The sequence below is a fragment of the Phytophthora sojae genome (assembly GCF_000149755.1).
Source record: "Phytophthora sojae unplaced genomic scaffold PHYSOscaffold_1, whole genome shotgun sequence".
Lineage (NCBI taxonomy): Eukaryota > Oomycota > Peronosporomycetes > Peronosporales > Peronosporaceae > Phytophthora > Phytophthora sojae.
In genome coordinates this window covers 11,897,009-11,916,814 of record NW_009258115.1, presented here as the reverse complement: position 1 = coordinate 11,916,814, position 19,806 = coordinate 11,897,009, and the positions used below count along the sequence as shown (strand labels likewise).

At 53.0% G+C, this 19,806-nt stretch overlaps 8 protein-coding genes across 8 annotated transcripts; 4 read left to right on the top strand and 4 right to left on the bottom strand.

Moving 5' to 3' along the window:
- Positions 1 to 1,133: 1,133 nt before the first annotated feature.
- Positions 1,134 to 1,301, bottom strand: PHYSODRAFT_434609 (hypothetical protein; the record flags this gene model as incomplete). The annotated part of the gene is made up of 1 exon (XM_009519227.1): positions 1,134 to 1,301. A coding segment is annotated over one exon (168 nt), but the record flags the coding sequence as incomplete, so codon positions are not given.
- An 854-nt stretch (positions 1,302 to 2,155) lies between these two features.
- PHYSODRAFT_323644 (hypothetical protein) lies at positions 2,156 to 4,663 on the top strand (the record flags this gene model as incomplete). Its single annotated transcript, XM_009519226.1, has 1 exon — positions 2,156 to 4,663. One exon carries the CDS (start codon positions 2,156 to 2,158, stop codon positions 4,661 to 4,663), a length of 2,508 nt encoding a protein of 835 aa, XP_009517521.1.
- A 655-nt stretch (positions 4,664 to 5,318) lies between these two features.
- Positions 5,319 to 5,693, bottom strand: PHYSODRAFT_376832 (hypothetical protein; the record flags this gene model as incomplete). Its single annotated transcript, XM_009519225.1, has 2 exons — positions 5,319 to 5,541; positions 5,578 to 5,693. Coding segments are annotated over 2 exons (339 nt in total), but the record flags the coding sequence as incomplete, so codon positions are not given.
- A 3,730-nt stretch (positions 5,694 to 9,423) lies between these two features.
- Positions 9,424 to 9,768, top strand: PHYSODRAFT_470859 (hypothetical protein; the record flags this gene model as incomplete). Its single annotated transcript, XM_009519224.1, has 1 exon — positions 9,424 to 9,768. A coding segment is annotated over one exon (345 nt), but the record flags the coding sequence as incomplete, so codon positions are not given.
- Positions 9,769 to 10,014: 246 nt separating this feature from the next.
- Positions 10,015 to 10,272, top strand: PHYSODRAFT_373825 (hypothetical protein; the record flags this gene model as incomplete). The annotated part of the gene is made up of 1 exon (XM_009519223.1): positions 10,015 to 10,272. A coding segment is annotated over one exon (258 nt), but the record flags the coding sequence as incomplete, so codon positions are not given.
- Positions 10,273 to 14,847: 4,575 nt separating this feature from the next.
- On the top strand, positions 14,848 to 15,834 carry PHYSODRAFT_472146 (hypothetical protein; the record flags this gene model as incomplete). Its single annotated transcript, XM_009519222.1, has 1 exon — positions 14,848 to 15,834. One exon carries the CDS (start codon positions 14,848 to 14,850, stop codon positions 15,832 to 15,834), a length of 987 nt encoding a protein of 328 aa, XP_009517517.1.
- Positions 15,835 to 15,987: 153 nt separating this feature from the next.
- PHYSODRAFT_475617 (hypothetical protein) lies at positions 15,988 to 16,905 on the bottom strand (the record flags this gene model as incomplete). Its single annotated transcript, XM_009519221.1, has 1 exon — positions 15,988 to 16,905. The coding sequence occupies one exon, from the start codon at positions 16,903 to 16,905 to the stop codon at positions 15,988 to 15,990; it is 918 nt and encodes a 305-aa protein (XP_009517516.1).
- A 61-nt stretch (positions 16,906 to 16,966) lies between these two features.
- On the bottom strand, positions 16,967 to 19,504 carry PHYSODRAFT_295084 (hypothetical protein; the record flags this gene model as incomplete). The annotated part of the gene is made up of 5 exons (XM_009519220.1): positions 16,967 to 17,009; positions 17,063 to 17,648; positions 17,764 to 18,430; positions 18,600 to 18,857; positions 18,905 to 19,504. The coding sequence occupies 5 exons, from the start codon at positions 19,502 to 19,504 to the stop codon at positions 16,967 to 16,969; spliced, it is 2,154 nt and encodes a 717-aa protein (XP_009517515.1).
- Between the last annotated feature and the right edge of the window lie 302 nt (positions 19,505 to 19,806).

The following is a 19,806-nucleotide window of genomic DNA, read 5'->3' as shown; positions in this document are numbered from 1 at the left end:
GCCTCGCGCTTGAACGCGCGCATCTCGTCCCCAATCACGGCGTTGACGCACTTGACCACCACCTTCTGGCCGTACCAAGTTCCGTGGTAGACCTTGCCAAAGGAGCCAAGTGCGAAGTGCTGCTCCTCTCTCTGGACCTCGTACTCGGGGAGGAACCAGTCTGGAACGGCCTGCACGGAGGCCCCTGACAGGCGGATGATGCTCTGCTTCACTGACCTCATCATGGTTCTCGAGTCGGCATTGTAGCCGCTCTTCTTTCGGGTGGTCTCACTACTGAGCAGCGTCAGTGCGTCTTCCTGCGACTTCTGGCTGGACAGCGAGTCGAGGATTCGCATGGGGCTGGTCTTCCACAGACGAACGAGGGACGTCTCCACTTCTTGAGTGTCACGGTCCCAGGTCTCCATCCAGCTTGACTGAGGATCTCCTTCCGAGACTTCTGCTAACACAGCATCAAGACGAACGTGAAATTCTCTCAGCAGGCTGACCACCATTCGAGTGCTCACGAGTCGCTCGAACGGGTTTCTCTGCTTGTACCTCACTAGGAATTGGTGGAACCGAGCTCGGACTGAAGCGAGATCAGATTGGACATTGAGAGGAACGATTTCCTTTTGCTCGTTGATCAGAATTTGCGCACGCTGCAGTCGTTCGAGAACATTTTCGCACATGTTGCGGGTCTCTTCCATTTGGGCGCACATCGAAAGCAAATCCGAGATTTGTGCCGTTGCATCATGCAGGGTGAACGTGCTATCTTGCTCGGTTTTGTGAAGTTCTTGGTTGGACACCGTCGAAGGCGAACCAATTGCATCAAAGCCTTTGTGTACCCGACGACCTTGCTGCCGGGGTTCCATCGCCGTCCTACAGGTTTGCGGGCGGGTGGCACCACCACCAGACAACATTTCGACAATTGCACTGTGGTTGTTGTTTTGGGCCAGCTTGAGTGCGTTGTCTCCTTGGTAGTTTCTTGCATTGACGTGGGCGTTCTTGGCCACAAATAAGCGTGCGATGTCCGTGTGTCCTTCTTGGGCTGCCCACATCAATGGACTTTGTCCGTCATCCTTCGAGAGCTCCGTATTCGCGCCGTGGTCCAGCAGTATCTTGACATTATTGGTAAATCCCTTCCAAGCTGCCAGTAGTAAAGCCGTATCTCCATCATTCGACTGCGAGTTTACGTCAGCACCATCCTCCAGCAGTAGTTCCGCGATGCTAGAGTCATCCCAAAGAGCTGCAGCCATGAGTGGGGTAAAGCCCGAGAAGTCGGACATGTTCACTTGTGCTCCAGCATCGATCAACGCAGTAACAGCGCTCACTCTTCGGGAAATTATTGCGAGAAGCAGCGCTGTTCACCTTTGGTGTTTCGCGCATGAACGTCCGCTTCTGAGCTTAGAAGCAGACGGAGAGTGCCGATATCCCCGTTTTGAGCTGCAAACATGAGTGCCGTGTGGTTGTCCTCTTTCGCTAGAGTGGTGTCTGCTTTATTCTCTAGCAAGAGCGAAGCAGCATCCAGTTGTTGCCAAGCTGCAGCAAGAAGCAGCGCCGTGTCACCATTCGTAGCTTGCCTGTCGATATCCACACCTCTCTCAAGCAGCAAACGCATGCTCTCGACCTGATTCCGCCTAGCTGCAGCCATGAGGGGGACTTCACCAATGTCGTCAGTCAACTCGACTGCTGCTCCAGCATCAAGTAGTAGCTTCACCAAATCCACGTGGCCCTCCTCCGCCGCAACATGCAGAGCAGATCGACCTCGTTTGTTCTGAGCGTTTAGATCCACCCCTCGAGCTAGTAGAAGACGCGCGATCTCCACATTCCCAGCCTGAGCCGCTTTGATCAAGGCTGTGTAGCCATCCTCGTCCGTGGATTCCACATCCGCCCCAGCGTTCAATGCAGCCTCGAACTCTACCAGGTTGCCACTAGCGGCAGCACTCAACAAGTCCATCGTCTTCACCCGAGGGATTTTTTTTATTGAGTGGAATCTGTCAACACCCACTTGCGTCTCCACGCGCTCAGGATTTTCGTATCCTTCGGTCAGAAATGTCAGAAGTGCGTGTACCCATCGAAGACGCAATGCTTCAATGCGGTCATTCATCGTTTATCCAGATCACGCGCACTTGAACGTCCCAACATGGAATAAGCTGTTTGGACGGAGCCAGAGGTGCGGATGGACACGAAACCAGCCCTCTTGCAGCCTGCTGGCACCTCCCAGACCCTGCGGTCGTCCCTGGAATCGATGAAGCGCCGACTAAGTGAGATCGCTCGTGCTGCCGAACCCCTTGCCGCCATACGCGAAGAGATCGAGGAGCGCGTTGAGAAGGCCCAAGACCTCTTACGTGAGGTGCAGCTACGAGTCGAGGAGGGTCGTGTGTCGGTCTTGGTGACTGGCACTATGAACGCTGGCAAGAGCTCATTAATCGACGCACTGATGGTGTGCCCGATCGGAGACCAAGCTACGACCGCCAGTATTCTGACAATTGAACGTAGCTCTAGCGACTACTTTGAGCTACTATTACTCAATCCCGGCGGGCCCCAGCAGGATCAAGAAACCATCCTGAGAACCAAGTCGGCAGCTGTAGTGAGTTCCAAGCTAAAAGAGCTGAATGCAGCCGCACGAGGGGGAGGAGACAATCAAGCGCCGGAGGCCGACTTCGAGCTGAGACTTCGAGTGCCCGAACATGTCATGGCTCACGCAGGTCAGACCGCTCTGGAGATAGTCGACTCGCCTGGCTCGAACGAAGCTCTGTCGCCTCGTATCAACGAAAAGTGGGCGGAAGCCATCGCGCACAGCGACATCGTGGTGTTGGTGGTCGCCTACTCTCAGCTCGAGACCAAGGACGTCGCGGACTTCTGGACGAGGTACGCCCGAGAATTACCAAGCCAGGCGTCATCGCGCAACCTCCTCGTGTTCGTGAACAAGTACGACCAGGCCGATTCAAGCAACGAATTCGCCGAAGAGGGCGAGAAAACTGACGCTATTCGTCGCCGGTGTGCGCAACTCGTGCAGGATTCGACTGATGGCAAGGTCAATTTGCTGGTAGATCAAGTATTTGTGGGGTCAGCGCGAGACGCTTTGCTGTCCCAGCTCGCGACGAGCATCGACGTCGAACTTCCAAACGAAGTCTTTCAACAAGAGTATGGAGAGATTAGCGCGTTGACAGGTCGAGTCTTCGGGAGACGACGAGAACCTCCGCCGGCTTCTGCAAGAGCGTTGAAACAACTGGTGAACTGGCACGACGTTCTTGACGATAGCAGAATGGACGCGTTTGTATCTTGCTTCGGAGCCAAGGCTCGTTCTGCGGAGGTCGCGCACGTGTACAAGCTCGTCGCTGCTGTTGATGCGGCCGCTTTGGCGATACGAGCATCGAATTCTACTCAAGTTTACCACTTTCAACAGGAGATAACCAAGCTGCGGGCTGAAGAGGAGGAGCTATCTTCGATGGAGAAGAGGGTCGAGGATTATTTTACTGCCGGCGTCGAGCCTGACGATACCGTGGCAGAAGATGAAAGCCGGCGATTACTTGTGGAGTGGGTCTCAGAGACGGACGATGCCGTAGTGGACGCACTCGACTCAGTGTCGAGCCAAATGCCGCTTTTACTCAATGCCACGGATAAGGAGCTTCCCGTACGCACAATAGCGCGTTTTGAACAGTCTGCACGGGAAGCGATACGCCTAAGCGCAGAGAGTTACAAGCCCAGCATCGTTGGAATGACTGAGGCCCGATGGCTAGGAGTTGGTAGCTGCAACGACGACGTCCTGCGGTTGCTTGCAGGTACGAAAGGATCATTTTCAATGGAGGTGGGTCGATCTCCAGTTGCCACGGCATCCACGATTGATGCAACGCTGACGGAGCTGACCGAATTCATGATGAACGCTGCCCGGGTTGACATGGAGGAAGCTACAGCGCAACTGATGCCCACAGCACGCACGGAATACGACTCTGGCGCCATGTACAGATCGGAAATCGACTTCGCTCGCCCCCTTAACAGACGTCGCCTCAATGGTGACTTCTACCACGACAGTGACAGTGGTCATATCAAGCTGGGGCCTGCAGCGAACCCCTTTATGGCAACATTCCAAGTTGACGGACGATTTAAAGGCCACACTTTCGTGCTAGAGCTGAGTCACCTCGCTAGTGACGGCGGGCCAGCGAGTCGAGCTCCCGTGACGGTGCTCGTCAATGGCCACGTGGTCCGCGAGAACTTTTGCCCACGCGCCGAGCACGGAAGCCAGGACGACCATATCGGACTCTGGGACTACGTGCTCGATCGGTGGCACCTCGACCCGTTGATGGTGCAGAGCGGAGAGAATCATGTGCAGATTCGGTACTGCGAGGGAGGCACCACCCTCTATTGGCTTCGCAGTATCTGCTTGCAGTGCGAAGTGCCACCAAGCTCAACCACGGTGATCGACACGTCAAACGTCAAGGATTTGGTGCAAACCTCCATTCTTTCGCGTCTTCGAGAAGGTCTTGACACAGGAGAAGGGGTGTTGACCCGCGCGCAGCACGAGTTATCGTCGCCACGCTCACCGCTTGAGGCGATTCGGAGTCACTACAACCGCGCGCTCATTGCTGTCAAGGAAGACAAAAGTCAAAGCTGGAAAATCAACAGCGAGCGCTTGCAACGGTTCTATCGTCCTGCGAGGAGCTATCTACAACCTGCCAGGCACTAGGCGACAAGGTTTCAACCCCTGTCGAATGCGCTGTTGTGCCGAAGTTGAGAGAGTAGAAGTATGAAGAAACTGTACTGGCAGCACTCTGCCGATATTCGAGCAAACTTACTGAGGCATAGTACCAACTCTCCTAGCTCAGGAACGATACTTACCTTGAGTAGCTCTAGTGAAGAAGAATCAAGTGCTTTACCATGGACAAAAGTATCCATTATTGCATGACGAGAACGATCTGGGAACAAGGCGGTCAGGCACACTCGTATCAGTTGGGAATTAGCGCTGGAGATGATTCTACTAAAGACTGCTGAAGCCGGGGACTTGGAAGCCCTTCAAGCTGACCTAGACACTGTGGCCGTATCTGCCTTTTCATCCGGACCCGGTCTTATACTAGGCTTTGTATAAGGTCGGACCCCTGGGACATATTCGAAATACGAGGGAACGACGGCTTGCATATTAACTCGACCTCCCTCCATTGCAGATTAAGTCGACCCCTGACTTGCATAATAACTCGACCTCCTTTCTATTGCATAATAACTCGACCTCCTCTCTATTGCAGATTAACTCGACCATAGGATCAAACGTAGGGCAGATACGCGGTTGGCAAAGAAAAAACTGACGGAGTTTATTCAATCACAGTTACTGCAACCTTATCCTTCTGTAGTGCTTCGAGTAGTGCCGAGCGCGAGCGTCCTGCCTTAGTCACATTGAAGCTGCCGCTTGTAAGTGATTTCATCTTCTCCGCTACTGAGTCTGGTCTTTTTTCAGAGATGAACCGGGCTACTTTGTGCATGTAGTGTAACATGTACACCCCGCAGTCCAATGAATTCGATTGAAGAGGGCTTGTCTTGTACGCTAACAGTTGTGGCGCCACACTGGTTTCTCTGCCACATCGTTTCGCCTCGCGTGCTAAAAACCACATCAGCGCATCCAAAACAGACGCCGAGTTGTGATAACCGCGTAGCGAGTTGATGTGGTAGCAGATCGTTCCAGCAGGTTTCAGCGGATTCTCAATGATGACGAAGCAGTAGTGATCTGCACCACTAATAGGCAGTAACACAAACTTGTGTGCCGCCCACTCAAAGCTACTGGTCACTTCATCTGGAACATCTTCACCATCTCTTTCACGGCGATACGCGTTTTGGATCTCCAGATAGAACGAGGTCCCAAGCGGTAAAGCCAATCCATCCACCTTAATCATGTGCTTGTAAATGAGGCAATCTACCACGCGAGTCGTCAGCCATTCCCCGGACAATAAACTGTCCAAGTCTTCTTGGTACAGCGGAATTCGAATAATTTCACCGTGCTTGTTTCCTGCAAGCTGGTGCACCACAGTCATAATTGGCTCGTCCCGATTTTTTCTTTTAGCGATCCTTTGGGGACGTGCCGTGCCTTTCGGCTCATTGCCTGACTGGGGTTTAACTTGTTCTTGGCTCTCGTCGATAGCCGCATCGCCAACGTCCTCCTCGCTGATATCAGACCCGTCTTCAACGTCGTTATTTCCGGAATTCCCGTGCAAATTTTTTGTGGCACCCGAACCCTTATTTACGGGTTCGTTCGCGGATGGCTCGGCTGATTTATCGTTGCTTGAGTCTTCACTGGGGCCATTTTCGTCTTCACTTGCCTGTTCGTCTTCACTTGCCCTGTCGTCTTCACTTGCCTCGTCGTCTTCACTTGCCTCGTCGTCTTCACTTGGCTCGTCGTCCTCACTTGACGCCACACCCCCACTTGGCTGCCCGACCTGGCTTTGCTGTCCCGTTTGGCTTGGCTGGCCGACGGGTTTATTCTTATAATTGCTAATAAAACGTGATATCCACGACTCTTGCGTTCCCTTCTTCAGTATTGCGAACTCAGGGATATTATTTCTCGCGTAGCTTAGAAGCTCGGAGAAGTTGCACGTGCCGCCATCCTCGTGACACGAATAATAGAACTTAAGGGCGCGTAACTCGTAGGGCTTAAGGCGCTTCTTCTTGCCGGCCCCCTTCTTGCGAAATGCATCTCCAAGGGTTTCCAAAGCAGCAGGATCGTCCAGCAGATGCCACAGCGCCTTCTTCCAGCCCATCAACATCCCATTCGCTACACCAAGCTACTTTGCAGCCCCTTTGCAGTCCACTTAGGGTTATCTCTACACTCCTTGAGCTTGCTGACCTTCGTGGCGATAGGCACTTGGTTAAGGCGCCGTCTCTCCTTCTCCATTGTGCGCGAGGTCGTGTATTTTTAAAGTACGATTGATGACTAAACCCTCAAGCCGGTCGGCTTATACTGCGAGTAGGTCGAGTTATCCTGCAAGTAGGTCGAGTTATACTGCAAGTAGGTCGAGTTATACTGCAAGTAGGTCGAGTTATACTGCAAGTAGGTTGACTTATACTGCAAGTAGGTCGAGTTATACTGCAAGTAGGTCGAGTTATACTGCAAGTAGGTCGAGTTATTCTGCAATACAGGATGTATATGGATTTTGTATGTATGTGTGTTACAGTGAGTTAGAAGCTCTCACTTGCCTTACGAATTCTGAACGACTCTACGTACGATCTTTCCGAATCGATTGAGAGATTCTCCTGCCTCTTTGCGCTTCTTCTCCAGCTCTTCAGCAGCTACCCCTTCGGTTATCTGATGTTTTGCAGCAAATGCCTGGATCGCATCGTAGAATACCTTACGACGTGAGAAGAACCGATTCTCTGTCGGATCTTTTCGCCACTTGCTTCCAAATCGTTGCTCAGCCTCGCAGACGGACATTTGACCAGCTATTCCACGAGTATATTCAGTCCACACTTCATTCACTGTCTGCAGCGAGCGACTTAGACGCAATTCAGATCTTGTTGAGCGCTCACCGATTGCCTGGGAGTCCAATGGCTCACGAGCGGCGACAACACCACGTCGATGGGGAGCATCAACGTCATCTGCCAATGAGATTACAAGTTTCTTGTTCGCAGAAAATTATCCTTGTTCTTTCAGCTGTCGAACTTCACTAACGAGACTGTCGATTTTCCCGTGAAGTGCCTGGAATCCGTCTTTCATTGTTGATGCAACTAACGGAATTGCAGCTTCGATGCGTGTATCCTGAGGCTGGGTAGTCGATTGCAAAGATATCGTGACCTCTGTTTCAAACTTCTCGTAAGCCTCTGTACTAAAAAGCGGGTCTCTCCACAAGCAGTGCTCCGGGAACTTTCGACGTAGTAGTACCGAGTCCTGGAGAAACACAACTCTCAATACGTGTAGCAACCCTATAAACCCGCCTGCCGCTATCTCCCGGTTTCCATTTTCCTGAAGATCGTCTTCAGCGGAGCCTAAATCAGGGAAAACCATTTTCTGGAGATCTGGTGATGGAGTGATTGTGGCACGGTCAATCCAATAACCACTCCGTTTCGTAGGGAAACCAGCCAAAGCGCGCATAGCTTTTCGAGGAAGTGTAGTCAGGTAGCATGCCTCCATTCGTTCTCCATTCCATCTACCAGCCCGTCTAATCTGGTTTTCATCCGCACCCTGTAGCTCAGCCAACTTAGCGCCTGAACCGCGGTTGGCGTGTGTCCAAACCGATGAGTCAATGCCGCAGGCAGTGAACGCACTCTTCACGTGTTCTAGTAGCGTGTTGTAGGCAATATCACGTGTTGCACATTTGCCTTTCAGCAACCGGATGTCGTACCACAACTTTCGGCCCGTAAAGATAGGAAAGGGCTCCAAATCCACATACCACCGCCAAAACAGGTACAATGCCACAGCATTTAACGGGCACAACATAACATCTTTGCATCGCATCGCAGCTCCATACTCTACCCGCCCGACTTGATTTGATTTGCCTTTTCTCATAATGACCACGAGAGGGCTGCATACTTGGGGGCCTTCGTCGGTTAGCTCTAGCAACAGCATATCTGGAAACTGAATAAATCTTCGCGATTCTCCGCGAGCTAGAAGAGCTTGTCCAACTAGAAAGTCCACTCGACTTCGTAAAGCAACCCCTGTAGGCTGCTTGAGCCAGAATTGGCTTAGCGCTCGCATATCTTCCAGGTTGTAGCCGTCTAAAACGGTTCCTAAACCACGGTCAGCGTATGTATCCACATTCCGCTTGTTCTCTCCACGCTTCAGCATGTCCATCAAGCCTTTTAAAGCCTTGCCACGCGGGTGGGAGTGCTGATTCATACTAATAGACTTCTGAAACTGATACAAATCGATTATAGCTTTGACGTACGCGTCCACCGCCTCATATCCGAGTCGGACGGCGCTTCCATCGTCGTTTTTCTTGCGCAGTTTCCTCGGGTACCACAAAATTATCGATATAGTCTACTAGCTTCGACTCATACACCAGTGAACCATCAAAGAACTTCCTGTCGGCGCACCAGCTGGCAAAGTCATCCTCCTTGTTCTTGTACTGCTTTATCGTGTTTTGCGGTCTTGTTCTAGCGTGTCGCGTCATCACGTTCACCACAGCTTGCTGCAGCTCGTTGGCATTGGCCGCATCGGCCGGTAGCGCCCCCGACATGCCGGCTAAGCGGCAAAGCGTGCAGAGGTCCGGGAAGGCGATACGAAACTGCGGTATGACTGAACGAGAAGAGAGGGGAGGCTTCTTCTCTACCATACGACTGGCTCTCCCGCTGTATGCATTTTTTGCTAAGTATGGATTATTGAAGGAGCGACCTAGGGGGAGATACTTTTCAGATACGTCGCGTTTACGCTCGGGTTTTAGCGATTGGGTCGTCCGACGCGGTCCAGACCTGCTGGTAGATACTGGGGTGGATGTGAACTTTCGGGACGAGAATGGCTGGACCCCGTTGATGAAGGCGTCATCTAGCGGACATGAGGCTGTGGCGCAGTGTCTTCTAGATAGAGGGGCGTCTGTCGATGCGAGCAATAAAAGACGGGAGACGGCGCTGGCCCTTGCAGCTGCTGGTGGCCACGTGTCCGTGATGAAGATGCTGATCGAAGCTGGAGCCACTACTGAATCGGTGGATGAAAGTGGCGAGGTTCCTCTCATGGCTGCTGCTCGGAAGGACCAAGCGGATGCAGTGCGGTATCTGGTGGAGTGTGGAGCGAACGTCAACCTTCAGGCGCGTAACGGATACACGGCATTGCTGTTGGCCTCGTGGAAGGGGCAAGTGAACGCTCTCCGAGTTTTGCTCGAGTATAGCACCGATGTCCACATCGCGAAATCCGATAACAAAGCGGCTCTCATGTTTGCAGCTCAAAGTGGGCGAGTGGATGCGCTCCATTTGCTACTGGACCATGGTGCCGATATTCACGGGACGGATTGTGACGGGTATACAACGTTGATGTGGGCATCGTTTGGGGACAGCAAGGAGGTGGTGTGTGAACTGCTTGCCCTAGGTGCCGATATTGGCGCGCGCAACTTGAATGGGGGGACCGCGTTGACTGCTGTGGCATCGAATGGGAGCGTCAACGCTGCTGAGACTTTAATTCAGAGTGGGGAGCGTGTTGACACGACGGATCTGTGTGGCATTACCCCCCTCATGTTAGCTGCGCTGTATGGTCACAAGGATATGATTGGCTTTCTTCTGGATAAAGGGGCCTGTGTGAATAAGCAGTCTCAAGACGGAGATACGGCTCTGATGTTTTCGGCGTGGAGGGGACACGCAGACGCGGTCAAAGTTCTACTGTGTAACGGGGTACAATCAAGTGTACCCATTACATGAAGAGTGACGGGTGTCACTCTCCCGAGTACATGGTACATGGTACCAGTAGCTCCGCAAGCCAACCATTTGAGTTTGTGTGGGCTTTTGTATAGTTAACTTGTAGTTTGTATTACGACCAAGTTAACCTCTACCAAAATACAGTCAGTCTTATAACCTACTCGTTTGTAGCAAACCGTTCCTATTGAGGCCGGGAACTGGTGAACTGCTGTTCACCTGGATAGTAATATCCGCACGCACTTCCTCTGTGTATTGTGCTGTGTGACCCCGTCACACTTGGTAGCAATTGTAGTCAATCCTACGCCTACGCGGGTAGCTAGGTCTACCTGAATCCTCGGTGGCTCAGGTCTGTGAGCCACGATGGACCGAAGTGAGTTTCCTCACTTGACTGACTCGCAGTTCGAGTCGGTGCGGAAGATGGCGGGCATCTTCGGAAGAGATGCCCTCCGGAGCTTGGCGACGGCGACGCCAGCCGAGCAGGTCGAGCGGGTGAGCGCGTTTGACGAGTACGAACGCGGGCTCATCGCTCATGTGCAGGGAAACCTGCTGGCTCAGATGAGTGAGCCCAAACGGGTGCAGCCTAAGCCTCTGCGGCTAGCTGTGCCTCCGTTCGAAGGGAAGGAAGGTGAGAACCTTCACTTCTGGATCCGGGAGACCGAGAATGCAATGATCGCAGGTCTCATCTCGGCCGAGAACCTTCGAGTCGCCTTTGCGCTCTCCAATCTTGGCGGACGTGCCAGGACTTGGACGTATACGCGCGAAGCGATGTCGCCTGGATGTTTCACATCCTGGGCTCAGCTGTGTGAGCAGCTTAGAGCCGCTTTTCTCCCGGCGAACAACGAGTTCCGCCAGCGCTCGCGCTTCCTTGCCTGCAAACAAGGGGAGCGCGAGCTGTACGCGTACGTACAGGAGATGCGCACGTTGGCAGCCTCGCTGGTGGGGAACCCACTGTCGGAGGACGTCAAGATGACAGTCTTCGGGGACGGCCTGAATGTCGGTCCTGCGCGTACGCAGTTGTTCCGCGTGCGCACCGCCACTATGGAGGAGGCTATCCAAGTCGTCCTCCAGGAGGAGTACAGCCACAAGCAGGCTGGTGCTCTGGCTGTTGTACAGCCTGTGGTCGCTGACAGCGAACCAGAACCCATGGATCTGAGTTCAGCTGAACAGTATTCTGTCCGCTGCTATGGTTGCGGCGGACTTGGACACTACCAACGTGTCTGCCCATCGCCAGGGTCTGTGAAGAAGACCTACCCGAAGACCAGAGGGTCAAGGGGGCGCCGACGCCATGCACCGTCAGGTGCTCAAGGGGGACACAACGACCAGTAAGGACGAGGACCTTGCTGGGGTTGGCCCGAGTCTTTGTGATGGGTGTACGGAAGGCGTACACCACAGAGACCCGGGGTCCCTTGCGAGCACTGACGCTCGCATTGGTGAAGGACAACGGTGGGTTGTCGGTAGTACACGTGAGTGTACGGGGGTAATGGTATCCCTAGACATGATTGAGTCTGGGACGTCGCGTGGATGTTCGCACGTCGCCAGATGTGTCGGTTGGAATAACGACACAAGTGCCGAGACTCTGCGAGAGAGTCTAAGCACAAGGTCAGGTCTCATTGACTGAGGCTGGGCCGAAGAAGAACCTTGGGGTCCGCTGTGACCCTGGCTGCCGCGCTCGAGGGCGCTGACAGCAATGGAACCGCACATGGTCCCGGACATGGAACCGTACATCGTCCCGGACATCGTGCCGAAGCCGGCCCTGAGCATGGAACCGTATATGCCCTCGGCTTGAGCAAGTATGACTTGGCCCTGAGTGCGCCGTGCAAGCTGCACAGGCTCCCGGTCGAGTAGCGCGACAACGCCATGAGGCTAAGTCGGCCCTCTGTGTCTGACAGAGCATTGGTGAGTCATGTTCCCACCTCTGGACAGACACAAGGGCGTCCGATGGGACCGCCAGGGCGCTGGATGTGTCCGACAAGACGAAGAAGAAGAGGGTCGTGTCAGAGTAATTTGGAGCAGATTCAGCGTGGCGAGTTGTACGTGGGCTCAAGCACTAACGAGGAAGGCGGTCATCGAGTTCGCGTGGTATCTACTAGCCAACTTGAGGGCTTTCACTCTTCCTCAAAAAACCTGCTTACCAGAAATGTATCCATTGATGTTGGCTTGCGGATCTTAGATTGGTTTATCGTCAAGCACAATTTGTCTATCGGTGCTAAGTTCGGGCGCAATCCGCCCATGAATGGCGTTGATTTGATGTCGGCGGGCCATACTGCATTACTCTGTGGAACGATGGTCCCTACTTCGCCTCAGATGCAGTATGTGATGCAGCTTTTCTCTTCGCCGCTTGTACCCCCGCAGTATAGAACGGAGACCGAGCGGGACTTTGACTTTGACTCCTGAGCACAGGTATTTCTAAGTGCAAGAGTGAACACAACATGTCTCGAAGGAAATCTTAATCGCTCCCGGCAACACCGCTCAACAGTAGCGGAACTGCTGTTGAAAAGTGCCGTTACTCCAATCGGCCAAGCTGAAGCGTGACGAGGTTTTTTTTTAACTCGATTCGACTGGCAAGTACCGAGTGTGAAGGCGACCAGGGCTTCTCTACGGAGGAACACGAGCTGCTCAGGCAGCTGCGCAGCGAGCAGGCTGCTAGTAAGCGTGAATGGTGCACGTGTGAAATGATAACAACGATGATGTTCAATATTGTTGTTTGCAACAACACGAACCCTAAAATACGGCTACAACAGCGGAGCTATGCTACGATGGTCTCAAAAATTAAATCACTTGGTGATGGTCCTGAAAGTACAAGCTCCGCTCGAAAACAAGCAAAAATATTCCATTTTGATCCTCAAGAAGTTGTTTCCCTGGTTTTGCGTTCACCGATAGACTGCGAGGCTGATTTGATGCGCGATGTCTTCAAGATTCTGCAAAAGTTCAAGGCCGGCACAGCTCGTAAACGATTATCCCACCGTATCTACGACTTTGCAAGTTGTGTCTGCGCTGGAATTGGTCAACGTGATGAATCGGTGCGGGAGAAGCGCTGGGAAGCGCTGAAGGCGGCCCAAAACCGTAAAAAAAAGAGGAAACTAGCGATGGTCACGAACCCCACAGACGCTCCATTATCTTGTCCAGCCCGTGATGAAGAAGAAAAACGAGCCGAGCCATTAATTACTCTGCTTACAGATCAAGAAACTGCAGCGAACGATGACATCGATGCATCGACCACTACAACTAGCGGAAATGCAGACGACGCACCTCCAGCAAGACTACAACCGCTGGATATTCGTCGTGACACTGTTGGGATTGGTGAAGATGCAGGACAATCAAGTATTCCAGCAAAACGGCCTCGGCTATCTACTATCGCACCAGAGCACTTGGCTGAGTTGCGTAAACTGTCTGGTTCGCTGGTGTATACTCGTGGAAAATATATATTGCTGCAGCAGGAGCTGAAGAAATATTACCCTGACGCAAACCTCACGGATAAGCAACTACGCTGCCGCCTTAAACGACGTCGAACAGCAGAAAAAATGGCCCCAAGCCAGCGAGTAGCGGCAACGAGATATCTGACAGCATTGCTCCACCTCTCGCTCCAGCTAGCAAGGCGACTTCGTGTTCGAGCTACCGCCAGAAGCACTTAAAGTGCGGTGAAGGGTCTCAAAATCCTGCGTGTTTGCTAGCGAAGAAGAATACTACTCGTACGATAACAGAGTTCTTTAGCGTATAGCAATAAAAATCTAACTTTCATAGCACATCTGTTTTTCCACCAGCATCGAGACATACAATCGAGACAACATTGTGGTCAAATGTGGTCGAATGTGGTCAAATGTGGTCACAGTGGTCGCGAGACAAATCCCACCATCTCCCATGCGCCCCCCCCCCCAAACGCCACTCATGTGGGCAGCCCAAGGCGGCTACACTGAGATTGTGCGTTTACTGGTGCCAAAGAACGCTAACCTTAACGCGACAAACGATGAAGGCGACACCGCACTGAAAATGGCAGACAAGAATCGTAACGCAGTGGTCGCGTTGTTGTCTGCTCATACCACCGGCCGCACGAGGGCGATGGACTCCCGAAAGTCAGGTTGTGATGCACTTCGTCCCTCCTCGTCGGCTTCAAACCAAGAATTTCATGATGATGGTGCTGTCAGGTCACTGTCCTCACACGATGTCATGGCGCAGTTCGCGGATCTGTTCTCAATGTGTGCCCAAATGGAAGAGACCCGCAACATGTGCGAAAATGTTCTCGAACGACTGCAGCGTGCGCAAATTCTGATCAACGAGCAAAAGGAAATCGTTCCTCGCAATGTCCAATCTGATCTCGCTTCAGTCCCAGCTCGGTTCCACCAATTCCTAGTGAGGTACAAGCAGAGAAACCCGTTCGAGCGACTCGTGAGCACTCGAATGGTGGTCAGCCTGCTGAGAGAATTTCACGTTCGTCTTGATGCTGTGTTAGCAGAAGTCTCGGAAGGAGATCCTCAGTCAAGCTGGATGGAGACCTGGGACCGTGACACTCAAGAAGTGGAGACGTCCCTCGTTCGTCTGTGGAAGACCAGCCCCATGCGAATCCTCGACTCGCTGTCCAGCCAGAAGTCGCAGGAAGACGCACTGACGCTGCTCAGTAGTGAGACCACCCGAAAGAAGAGCGGCTACAATGCCGACTCGAGAACCATGATGAGGTCAGTGAAGCAGAGCATCATCCGCCTGTCAGGGGCCTCCGTGCAGGCCGTTCCAGACTGGTTCCTCCCCGAGTACGAGGTCCAGAGAGAGGAGCAGCACTTCGCACTTGGCTCCTTTGGCAAGGTCTACCACGGAACTTGGTACGGCCAGAAGGTGGTGGTCAAGTGCGTCAACGCCGTGATTGGGGACGAGATGCGCGCGTTCAAGCGCGAGGCTCGACTCTGGTTTCGAGCGCAGCACCCGAACGTCGTGAGGCTGTTCGGCGCGTTCCACGTGAGCCAGCCGTGCTTCTTCGTGTGCGAAGAGGCCACGAACGGCATCCTCGTGGACTTCCTGCAAAAGAACAAGCACGACAATCAGGCTTTAGTGTGGCGATTGTTGCACGGCGCAGCCTTGGGGCTGCAGTTTCTCCACGAGAAGAAGATCGTGCACGGAGACCTCAAGTGCAACCAGATCCTCGTGACGGAGGAGAAGACGGCCAAGCTGACGGATTTCGGGTTCAGCTTCGCCTTGATGGAGTCCAAGCCGACGACGTCAACAGGTGCTGTGCGGTGGAAGGCGCCAGAATTACTGCGAAGCGAGAGCTGTTCTCTGACGTTTGAATCGGACGTGTACTCGTTCGGCATGTGCGTTGTGGAGGCTGTGAGTGGAAATGTGCCATGGGGGACGCATCTGCCGAATGACTCGGTGATTTACAACTTGACCCATGGCATTTTCATGTCCCGACCGAAAGCGTTTGTGAGCGACGAAAACTGGGACTTTGTGCGTGCTCTGTGTGCATTCGAGCCGTCTGAAAGACCGGAGTTGCCACTTGCTATCCAGAAGCTGGAACAGTTCGCAGATGCCGAAGCAAACATGAATCCATAAAGGAAGGAAGAAAGGCTAGAATATCAGGATTTCGACCTGAGGACTGGTTCTACGATCAAAAAGTTCTCCACTGATATGCGCGCAATTGACATGTTGTAGTTACGACTTCAAGGGATGGCGTTAGGGATATAATTTCTCATTATAACACCACTCTTAGAATGAAGTAGCCCTTTGGATGTTGTGGATTCCCCCGTTTACTAAGTCGGCATGACCACCTGCTCCGCGGAGTTCTTCATCATCAACAAAGATCTTGAGCTGCTTTATCGCGCCAGCGAGGCCCAAGCATTCAGTTGGCTCAAACGCGCAAAGCTTTCGCACAAACTCCCACTGCTCATCGCTCGTAAACTCCTTCGGTCGAGACGGCAGCTCCCCATGCGTTAAGTGATACACCACTGCGATGTCGGGTAGATGAACTTGCCAAGGCACCCTGCCGCTCACAGCCTCGACAACGCACAGCCCAAACGAGTACACATCCGATGCAAATGTTGGAGCTGTTGCCTTGTTTGATAGCAATTCCGGAGCCTTCCTCCGCACAGCTCCGGTCGTAGCGGCAGGTCTTGACTCGAGTGACACGAAACTCATTCCGAAATCCGTCAGTTTGGCCGTCAAATCTTCGCTCACCAGGATCTGGTTGCACTTGAGGTCGCCGTGGACGATGTTATTGTTGTGTAAGAACTGCAAACCCACAGCTGCTCCATGCAGCAAGCGCCACACCAGCGCTCGATCGTTGTTTTTCGCCAAGAAGTCCACCAAGTCGCCGTTCCTGGCCTCTTCACACACAAAAAAGCATGGCGTCGTCAAATGACACGCGCCCATGAATCGTACAACGTTCGGGTGCTGAGCTCGGAGCCAAATCCGCGCTTCTCTTGAGAAATCTCGCTCATCATCAGCGGTCACTACATCCACACACTTGATCACCACCTTCTCGCCTCGCCATCTCCCACGGTACACTTTGCCAAAGGAGCCACGTGCAAGATGGGATCGCTCTCTTTGCACTTCGTGGTCTGGGATGAACCACCCCGGAACAACAGGGACGGCAGCTCCAGACAAATGGGCTAGATGTTGCGTCATCGACCGTAGTAGCTCCGTTGATTGCACACTGGAGGAATCCCAACTGGTAGATGAATTAGCCTCACAGTTTAGCAAGAGTAAGGCGTTTTCCTGTGACGTCTGGTCTGGCAACGCGTCGAGGATACTCATGGCGTTGGTGTGCCACAAGCGTACTAACTGTTTCTCCACTTCTTGTCGTTCCCGCTCCCATTGTTCCATCCAACTTGGGTTGGAGGAACTAATTGACGGACCTGCAACATTGGTTTCGATCAAATCGAGTGACTCGTGAAACTCTCGCAGAAGGTCAACGACAGTCCGAGCACTGACAAGTCGCTCGAACGCTGGTGCTAGCTTGTATTGTACGAGAAACGCGTGAAAACGAGATCGGAGGACTCGAAAGTCATGCCGCACCGATGAACGGTTGTCTTTTTGCTCGTTAATCTGCAGTTGAATCGTGACGAATCGCTCCAGGACACATTTGCCCATTGCGGAAGTCTCGTGCATCTCTCCACACATCGTCAACAAAGTTTCATAGCACGCAGCAACCGTATCACCGCCCTCTGTCGAGATTAGCCTAGAAATTGGGCCTATTTCCAGTTGGTTTGAGTGTTGGCAATGATCTTCATCATGGTCAGGATCGTCAGCGGTAGCTACCTCCTCTTCCGGCAAAAGACACAACTCTCCATCACTTGGTTTGTTGTCATTTTGCAGATATGACGCTTGTCTCGATCCAAGATTGCCTTCGTGTCGCCGCCGACGACTAGCTGCGTAAACGCAAGTGGATTACAGTCCATCGCATCGATAAGCTGAGGGAATTTTGTTAGCACAAGCTCCGTCAGCAACAGCTCAGCGCCCCTCATGCGTTTCTGCACAGCGCACGACTGGAGCTGACGGAGTAATGATCCGTGAGGGGAACGTTTAACTCCAAACGCTGCATCAACCGCCGAATTGAGACTGTCATCGGTTGGGGGAGTGCTTTCACACGTGTCTCGCACAGGAATTTCTCAAGACGCGCAACTTCCTGTAGCTCGTCTGCCGAGTAGATGTACGTCCCGGGTAATTCCACTGACAGCATTTTACTTGGTAGCTCGGCAAGGATGGTAGAAGCCACTGGTGATGACAACACGCCTTTATCAAAGCTTGGTAAAGAATTCATGTCCGTCTTTATCGTGTCGACGGTACCGTAGGCAGAATGAACGCCTATCGCTCGAATCCAAGCGACGAGATGCTGTTCGGCCTCGGCACCGAAAACCAATGTACGCTGGCCAGTACTTGGGAGGAAAACCTTGAAAAAGTGAGCACGTTTGCTCGATTCACTGGTATCGCAAGCCTCACAGACTTCCACACTCACACCTCGTAAATCAACGGCCTCTAGCGCGGGTGTAACATCCAACAGTCCGTGGTAACACATCAGTTTGCCCTCATGTGCCACGACCCACCACTTTTTCCAGTTCTTGAACAATCCGCCCGGCTTGTACAGCAGCCAACCTTGCATCGTTGGTGTTACCAGGTCCTGCTCCGCATTAATCTCTTTGACGCCCCCACTCTCCGGTGCAGGTTCCGGTACATCGTCTTGCACTTGTATATCACAAAGACTTGGCGTGGAAGCACCTCAGCAACACGTCGCCCTGCACCTCCACGTTTACCTGAATCCTCAACAATTACGCCGGTCATTTAAACGAAACTCATCCTGTATTCCAACAATCCGAACGCACCTCAAAGACGATGGACCCTTTCGGGTCCGCCTTGTAAGTTTCAAACCGAGGTCTTTGCCACGAACTGTTGTACAACAGCGGAGTCGATTGCTGGTGTTGCGAGGGCGCCGGTAGAATCTGCAAGAACGGCGTGCAGCCTCCTCTCGGTGCTGCGTCAAAGTCCGGGATGCCGTTGAGCGCGATACTGCGGATGAAAATCTTTTTGGATGACATCAGCGGCGGTATCTGGGTGGGCACTCGACCCAATTTCCACACCACCTTAACAAAGTAATATATGTAGAGCGCCTAGCTGGGGAAGTGCACACCCTGGCCTCTGGCGTTCCAGAAGTCTCGGATACTGGAGTTGGCGATCTCTCGCAGCTCGCGCTCTTTGGTGAGATTGAACACATTGCCATAGTAACCGGTGAGCAGCAAGTAGCACGAGCACACGAGGCCCGTGCGGCCTTTGCCGTCCACACAGTGTACGATGGCGACGTGGTTGAAGCCCTCGGAGATCCACCGGAGCATGTCTTCACTATGCCTAGCAGTAATTGCAACGGAGGAGGGTGGTTGTCTGGGAAGCCGAACTCGACGACGCGATCCTCAAATTTGCTGTAGTCGTAGTTCCTCTCGCTCAGGTTGTAGACTTTGTAGTCTTCTCGATCCCCGAGGCGGGGAACGCCATGGCGATGAGCCTGGGCGTGATGTACGTCAGGTCCAGGTCGAAACCATCCTGCACGAAGCGTACGCACGAGCCCGACACGGCGGAGCGTAGCGCATTCATAGAGACTGAGGGCCGCCGAATCGGGAGTGAGTTTATCCGGACAAGGATGGATTTCAATATTCCTCCCTCTCTGGCCCAAAAGCTCAGAAGACTTCGGGTTCAGCTTTGAGTATAACTGTGCCACAGTGTATTTCTCCGACATTGTGCTACATCACCACGTTCGCATCCACCAGCGGTAATCTGCAGGCCGCCACCGGGAGGAGCGTCATGGGTAGCTTCTACAGCGACCACTCGGGCTGGTGCCACAAGTAGAGTGGCCTCTTCAAGCGCTGGAAGCTCCTCTACTTCGTGCTCACAGGCTCCCTCATCTACTTCGCCGAGCGCTCTCCGAGCGGCAAGGGCATCACTGAGAAGGGCAGGCTACGCATCAGTACCGTCAATTTCTCAACCGAGTTTACCGATGTGCTCGTGGCACACGGTCAGGAAAAGAACCAGACCGTCACA